Consider the following 8078-nt stretch of genomic DNA (forward strand, 5'->3'; position numbering starts at 1 on the left):
CCATTGACTCTCTTGGCCACAAGAGCACATTGTTGTTCCATGGAGAACTTGCTGTCCACCAGCACTCCAAGGTCTTTTTCCATGGAGCTGCTTTCCAGCAGGGCAGCCCCTAACCTGTACTAGTGCCTGTTGTTATTCATTCATACACCTCCCCAGATGTAGGACCCTGCACTTGTCCTTATTAAACTTCATGAGGTTTGCCTGCACCCAGCTCCCCAGCCTGCGCAGGTCACGTTGGATGGCTGCACAGCCTGACAGGTGTCAGCCACCCCCCCAGTTTTGTATCATCAGCAAACTTGCTGAGGGTACTCTCAATCCCCTGAGCCAGGTTGTTGATAAAGATATTGAACAAAACTGGACCCAGTACTGATCCCTGGGGGACACCACTTGCCACAGGCCTCCAAGCTGACTCTGTGCCACTGATCACGACCCACTGAACTCTGTTGTGGAGTCAGTTTTCAATCCACCTCACTGACCAGCTCGCTTACCCTTCGCTCTTGGTGGCTGGGAGCTGCTTCTTCAGAGTTTCTTTATCCTCAGCCTTCAGGATGCTGAAGCCCAGGAGCTGTGCGGCCCCGTAGGCCGGTAGGAAGCCCAGCTCTGCTCGGCGGCTGACGAAGCAGTCCGGGTGGTACCAGTTATCTATCATTCCCAGCTGTGGCTTCTCAGGATGCACCATCTTCTTGGAAATTCGGATCTGGCCCTGAGGTAGGTTAAAGCGACACAAGAGCAATCGTTAGGCCGCTCTGGAGAGAGCAGGATGTTTACAAGTTACCAACATGATGCTTCCTAAACACCTGTAAGATAGTAACAGTTCCTCTTGTTCCAGGACTGCAACTTGTGTTGAAGCCCTCTCACTACAGTTCTGCTTTCTTTGATGCTCTTTCCAGGCTGCAAACCCCCAGCTTTTTGGGTAATTTTCTGTTATATATAAAAAAAACCCACTCAAAATGAGTAATCCTATAAGCTTTACCTTAACTCCCAGTAAGCTTGAACAAGCAAAACCCACCTCATGCAGGCAAGTCTTAAGATTAACTTCATGTTCCCACCACTCAAGCGTCAGTGCTGACACGACCTCGTCCCATCTCACCACAAATTCCTTTTCAGACATCCAACAAGTAGTTGGCTCAGGTGCTTTTTAGAGTGCAATAATTCATGCTCCCACAAGTAAATGTCTACATGACAGTCACCAATGCTTCTGCAGATGCAACCATACCAGCTCTCATGTTTGGCCCTCGACAACTGTACCCAACTGGCTAATCTATTCACATCTGTCAGAGGCTCACAACTTCATCTTGCCAACTGCCTTTCAAAGAAGGGCACCAAAACAGCTGCATCACTGATGTTGTTCACCTTCATGGAGTTAATAGACTCACAGAATCATTAAGGTTGGAAAAGAGCTCTAAGGTCACCAAGTCCAACCACCAACCCAACACCACCATGCCCACTAAACCATGTGCACACGTTTCTTGAACACCTCCAGGGATGCTGACTCTACCATCTCCCTGGGCAGCCTGTTCCAATGTCTCACCACTCTTTCAGTAAAGAAATTCTTCCCAGTGTCCAACTTAAACCTCCCTTGGTGCAGCTTGAGGTCATGACATGGATATACTGCACACAAACAGAACTGGCCTGGCTGAGGAGGAGGAAGAAGCCAACACCTTTGCAGTGCTGCAACGAGCAGGAAAAGCTGCAGTTAGTAGCAGCTCTCCTGCCAAAGAAATGCAAGTGAGTGGTGTTCCAACCTGCTCTAAGACCCAAGTGAAAGGAAGCATTGACAGGTTTGAAGAACAGGCTACAATGCCTGAGGGATGCCTTTACTGTCAGCTGTCTAGCACACAGCTGCTCCTCAGACACAGAAACACACAGGCTCATGCTCTCCACATGCAGGACAGACAGGAAGCACTGTTTAAGCTGGAACTGGTGAGAGAAAAGACAAGAGATGGAGAGCTAAGTAAAGCTTTATAACCTTCTCTATTTTCTGTTCACAGCCTTTGCAAGTACTTCTGTTAGACTTGGCATATTCTGCAGCAAAATCATTGAGGCTCTTCTCAGCCTTGCCACCTCCTTCCTGTTCCCCTCCTTTTCCTGGAGAACAAAGCAAATACAGAGTTTGGCTTTAGAAGGCATTCCTTTATTTTCTCATTCCCTGTCTCAGATTGTTAGCAGTCTGGCTTAATAAACCTCTGTGTTCCAGCATCTCATCTGTCAAGCATTTGAATACAGAGCAAGATAAGCAATCCACGCTCATCAGCACTTCTAAAACAGAAAGAGTTCTTTGCACAGCCAAGCAGCAATTGTACAGAATTGCTTATTTAAATATTTCAAAACACTTTTGAAGGTGCACTGAGCTAACCCTTTTTACTTCTTTCCTGAAAGCAAAATGAGATCTTGCTGAAGAACTTACTGTAAGCAGAGTCACACAAATAGCTCTGCTTCAAAGCAGAACTCCTCTTCCCAACTGCCAGTTCCCTTTTATTTATTCTTTTTTTAATGGTATTACTACATTTCAACAGGAAGACCTCATTCTAAAACTTCCCAGCATCCTTAGTTTACAGAGAGATGCAGTGAGTTTAGTCTGGTCTGTACTTAGACTCTACTCACTCGCTCCCCTGACTCACTAGTTCATGGTGTAGCAATTTCCAAGAGCCACCACCATAACCTTACGCTGCAGTGAAGGTACCATTAAACCAACATCTTGCAACAGCATTTGTTTAAATAAAATACTAAAGAACTGAAAATAAAATACAGCAAACATGATAACAAGATGTATTTCACAATGCCATCTGCAACTGACTTGGCTTTTTTCCCTTGCTGACCTAACATGCTGGATCATACTGCCAGAATCCTAGTCCTGGAGCGTAGAGATGCCACAACTTCCAGTATCGCTAGCTGAAAGGACATGGCAATCAAATAACCACAATAAAAGCTTCAGAGGAGGGAGCACAGTTCCAGGTGAACTTCTATATGTTTGGAGACCACTGCTTACCTCCTCCAGGGCCTCCAGTTTCAATGGCTTTCTTGATTTTCTCCTGATCTTCCCACCGGAGCTCGGGGAAGCCATCAATGTCTGTATGGGACACGACTCGAGCCCGCTTCCAGAAGCAGCTGTAGTGGTGCCAGTGAGGGATTTTGCCATCAAACATAGGTGACTAGGAAGAAAGCACATGAGGCAAGATGAAGCAGGTCAGACAGAATCAAGGGGAAACAAAACCAAACAACAAACACACAACCCCTCACCCCCCTCTTGCTCAGGAAAAAAAAAAGAATAAAAAGGAGTATCTGGGTAAATGCAAGTGATTTCTCTTTTTAAATCAAGAGATGGATAATATTTAGGACAAAGTCTAAGAAGAAAATCTCATATGAGAAAGAAGCTGCTAGAAAGAGCTCCCAAAGGGAACAGACATGAAAGAAGCATTTACCTAGCTTAACCAGTTCATCACCCTGCTGCTTAGCTCATCTGCTTTACTCAGACAAGAAGGTCATAGCCTCAGCATGGCTATATCAACCCTGAGCAGACAAGGAAAGGTTTCTTCCCTATGAGAATCAGGCCATATGCAGCCATAAGCAAAGCATAATAGAGGCTGCAGAACAAGTAACATGAGTAACAGCACATGTTCATCTGCTACAACCTCCTTCAAGACAGCTGGAGCACAGGAGGCTGCTGGCCTTGCTCTGCAAGAGTTCCAAGCACAATGCACAATCCATTTCAGACCCACTTCTCAAGAAAACTGCCCAAGAGCCTATTTCCAGGCACAAGACAGCAGGTGTAGCTCCAAGGACTGTGGCTTGAAGAAATTACTTCCCTAGGCGGATGCAGGAGGCAGACACAAAATCTAAGGCAAACACAAGAGCTCAATCCTGCATCAGGACAGAAGCATCATGGTATCATAGAGTTGTTTTGGTTGAAAAAAGACCTCTAAAATCATGAAGTCCAACTGTCAAACCACCAGAGCCACTAAACCATGCCCTGAAGTGCCATGGCCACAGTTTCTTGAACACCTCCAGGGATGGTGACTCCACCACCTCTCTGGGCAGCCTGTTCCAATGCCTGACCACTCTTGCAGCAAAAACATTTTTCCTACTATCCAACCTAAACCTCCCCTGGCACAACTTCAGGCCACGTCCTCTCATTCTATCACCTGATACTAGGCTGAAGAGACTGACCCCCACCTCACTTCAGCCTCTTTTCAGGTAGTTGTAGAGAGCAATGAGGTTTCTCCTTAGCCTCCTCTTCTCCAGACTAAACAATCCCAGTCCCCTCAGCTGTTCTTCATAACACTTATTCTCTAGATCCTTCACACCACTGAAGTCCTCCCTGAAGTGCAGCTCCAAGGTGCCCTGCCTTGCACCAGCCTTGCCATGGAAGTGCTCTGCTTGCTTATGACTCACACATAAAAGTACCAAGCTGGCATCATTCTGGTTTCCCATCAGACAAAATAACTGTACAGCGGTGTGATGGTTTAGCTCCAAGTAATACACACAAACAAATAATATTCACCATTGCATAATTATTATTACTACTGATCCAGAATTAGCAACCTAGGAAAGCATTTTATGTATTGCTCATCAACAGGAGGAAGATGTCCGAGCTGACAACAACAGCATTTTGTACACGAGCAGAAAGGAGGAGGAAAGGGCTTGAAAGACCACAGACTGAGAAAAGGAGAGCTGGGAGCCCCAGTTACAACTAACCATCGACCAAGGCTGTAAGAGGACATTTAAATTTCCAGCTGGATGCTTTCTATAAGCCAGGATTTGCATTACCTGGTTATACTCCCAGCACTACAGCCACACAGAAGCCCCCCTGAGGTTGCTCTCAACACATCTGGCACTGAAAGTTGGCCACCCTTGAGCTCTGGGCCCTGGAGAACTCCTCATGGCTGTGTCTCTAACACAAAAGCTGTGGGATCACAAGGTACTGGGATGCATGGAAGGGGACACAGCTGCCACAATCTGTGAGACAACCATGCAACCAGTGAGTAGATCTCCACTACATGGAGCTGTGCACCCAGAGCATGACTATTCTCTGTGTGGGAAATGAACCTCCAGGCAAGCTACGCCTTGTTTACATAACTTCTCTCTGCTCACCTATCTCTAGAATATAGTTTCCTAAACAAACTACAGGAAAAGCAGAGATCAATTCACTTTCATGCTGCATGTGCAGATAAGAGAAACTGCTCAGTTCCATCTGGAAGCAAAAGTTGAAGCTGTGCTGGTTCTGCAGGGCCTGGGTGCTCACCCTGTGCCAAGCATCATGTCATTCAGAGCTCCTCACTTGAAGAAACAAAACAAGAGTGGTTATAGTAGAAATGGCACCCACCTAACATCTTGGTCTGGGCCTCCCTTTAATTTCTTCTGAAGAATTTGCCAAAGACCTTGGTGCACTGAAGGCAGAACTGAGGCTGCTCTGCAGGGGATTCCCCAAGAGGAAACAAGAGGCTCGGGTGCTCTGATAAAATCTGGGCCCTTGTGGCACCAGTGGAATGCTCTGCAGAAGCAAGTCACAAGTGTTCTGTTGGCACAAAAACTGGCAGTGGGGAGAGGGAGCCCTTTACATAAGGGATCAAGTAAATTCGAGAGGTTGTGGGAGGAAAACAAAAAAAAAAAGAAAGAAAAGGAAAAAATAAGCAAACACAGATGGTTGATGTAAGGACCAGCAGTTTTGGGGAGATGGTTGGCTAAAAGGCAGTGGCTCTGTGAGACATGCCATGGTCACAACTGTTCGCCTCCACCTGCCCTCAGGAGACCAGTCAGTAACCCCAACCCTACAAAACTAACACTGTCCCTGAGCAAAGGTATGCTGAGATCCCACAGGCTCCTGTGAGGAGGAGGGACAAAGCCACCTCGAAATCAGCTTGATCTGCTGGGGAAGACAGGAAAGGAGAACACGTGTGAGGGAGCCAGAGGAAAAGCAGCCGGAGCAGGGGAGGAGGAGCAGAGAAGAGCAGACATCTCCAGCGAGAAACAAAAGAGAAAGGCAGCAGGAACACGTGCGAGCAAATGCTGCAGCTTGGCACAGCCTGGTTAACGGGGATGGAGGCTCTAGGGAACAAAAGCAAAGCAGGTATTTCCCTTCCAGGAAGCCAGGTCCTGCCTCCAGCCCAGGCAGCCAGGCATCCCCTGGGGCGGGGCTAGCCTCCTCTCCCCCGGCAGCCTTCCTGCCCAGTCTCCCAGTGCAGCCTCTCCCGGGGACACAAGCCTGGTACGTTCTCCAGAAATTGCTCCTCAGGCGGCTGGGAGCTGCTGGGCTCTGCAGGGCTTTGCTCTAGCGTTCACATCCCACGTCCTTGCTGGTCTTCCATACATAAATGTCTAAGCATTTGCTGCCTTTCACAGGACACTGCAACACCCCCCAGATTCAGCCCGCTGCCCACCTGCACCACCTCTTCAGCTCCCTTCCTAAAGATACGCCAAGGTCCCAGCCTGAGGTGGCAGCTCCAAAACTCCCCAGTGTCTCGCGAGAGAGCAGCCTTGGCCTCCCCTGCAGAGAGGGACCCCCTTCCTCCCTCCCCATCCTCACAGAACAGGGTGCAATTTCAGGCTGGTCAAAACGGAAGGACAGGTCTGGGGACAACTCCCAGCTCTCCAACATCAGGCGGGGCCCATCCCTTGACTTTGCGAGCCTCTTCCCTAAAAGACAAACAATTCGAGGACAGCTGGCAGCAGAAAATGCCTTCGCATTTCGCTGGCTAGCTGCGGTCCAGCTCCTTGTGCCGTGCCCGCAGTGTCTGCGGAAACATCCCCCGGCTGCTGCCAGCCCCAGCCTGGCCACCAACCCTGCGGCAGTTCCCCGTGCCGGGAGGGGAAACTGGGGGCGCTCACCACCCCCAACGTGTTCTGGGTTTCTCGGTTTCTGTCTCGATTGCAAAGCACGCCCCAAACGGAGATTCCCCTGACCCGATGCGAAACACCGCGGGTGAACGACGCTCCGCAGGGCACACCTAAGCCCGGCCACAGGGCTCGCCTCCCACTGCCGGTTTCCCCGCTCTCTGCTCGCCCGGTGACAACAAAGAGCCTCCGTCAGTGCCTCTGAACCGACCCCTCCTCCTCCGCAATCCGCCGCTAAGGCACTTAACGGTGAACTTTGCACCGCTGCCCCTCCAGACGGCTTTACAGCCCAGCGACAGCTCCCCGGGGACCAGCACCCCCCCAGACCGCATCGCAGAGGGCTGCGGAGACCGGAGATCACAGCGAACGGCAGGCGACGGCGCCTCTGCTAAAAATAGGCTGCGCTCTCCCCCGCAGCTGCGGCGGTGGAAAGAGGCTCGGCTGAACAGCTCCGGAATAACACGGCGGGCACAGGCAGTGGAGCCCCGGCCTGACCGTGCCGCCGCCGCCACCACCGCCGGTGCAAAGCCGAGCGGTCAGCCCTGGCCCAGGCCCCGCCACGCGGTACCTGCACCATAAGGGCCAGGCGCAGCGAGTCCTTAGCGATGCTCTCGCCGCACTTCTTGCAAGAAGCGCGGCCGCTCTTGGCATACTCCGCCCGGTACAGCTTCTCCGCCGGCTCCGCCATCGCCACCCCCACTGATGCCACTGCCACTGCGGAGCCGCTCCGCGCTGCACACCCGCCACTCCGCGCTGCCTCACTCCGCCTGCGGCAGCACTAGCCGAGTGCCGAGCGCCCCCCCACCTCAGCGACAGGCCGGATCTGTCGCTCGGGTATCTATTGGGTGTGCCTGGCGGTGCCTGGAACGTTCCTGTTTGCCAGAGTGTATCAATGCGGGGCGGGGAGCGGCGCGGGTCTCGTGGCGGCGGGGGCGCCGCGCCCGGCCGGGAGGGGTCACACTCTCCACAGGACGATGCCTGGGCCCGGCCGCAGCAAGTCCTTTTGCCACCTGTTCCCGCAGTGGGGGTGGCCGGTTGCGCGGCCCGCGCTGAAGAAGGGCTGTCCCCTTTCCCGAACAACCCTCACGAAAAGTGAGCTCGGTAAAAGAGCGTAGTGCGGTAACCAGCTTCTCCCGGTGCCTCTCCCGCCGCTGTGTCACCCGCGCGCGGTCTGCGCTCGCAAGGTCGAGCACAGCTCCACAGGCGGTACCAGCTGCTAGAGCTGCCGGGTGCGGCACTCGGGTCAC

The 8078-nt window shown here is 51.5% G+C and overlaps 1 protein-coding gene across 1 annotated transcript in view; it reads right to left on the minus strand.

The window, feature by feature from the left end:
- PARP1 (poly(ADP-ribose) polymerase 1) overlaps nucleotides 1-7519 on the minus strand; it is a 48213-nt gene extending 40694 nt beyond the window's left edge. Inside the window, exons 1-4 of the mRNA XM_054395474.1 lie at nucleotides 7400-7519; nucleotides 2990-3152; nucleotides 1970-2082; nucleotides 489-703 (exon numbers count right to left, since the gene is read on the minus strand). Of these exons, the coding sequence (XP_054251449.1) occupies nucleotides 489-703; nucleotides 1970-2082; nucleotides 2990-3152; nucleotides 7400-7519 (611 nt within the window). The remainder of the gene's footprint in view (nucleotides 1-488; nucleotides 704-1969; nucleotides 2083-2989; nucleotides 3153-7399) is intronic.
- Nucleotides 7520-8078: the final 559 nt, after the last annotated feature.

The sequence above is a fragment of the Indicator indicator genome, chromosome 2 (genome assembly GCF_027791375.1).
Source record: "Indicator indicator isolate 239-I01 chromosome 2, UM_Iind_1.1, whole genome shotgun sequence".
In the NCBI taxonomy this organism is placed as follows: domain Eukaryota; kingdom Metazoa; phylum Chordata; class Aves; order Piciformes; family Indicatoridae; genus Indicator; species Indicator indicator.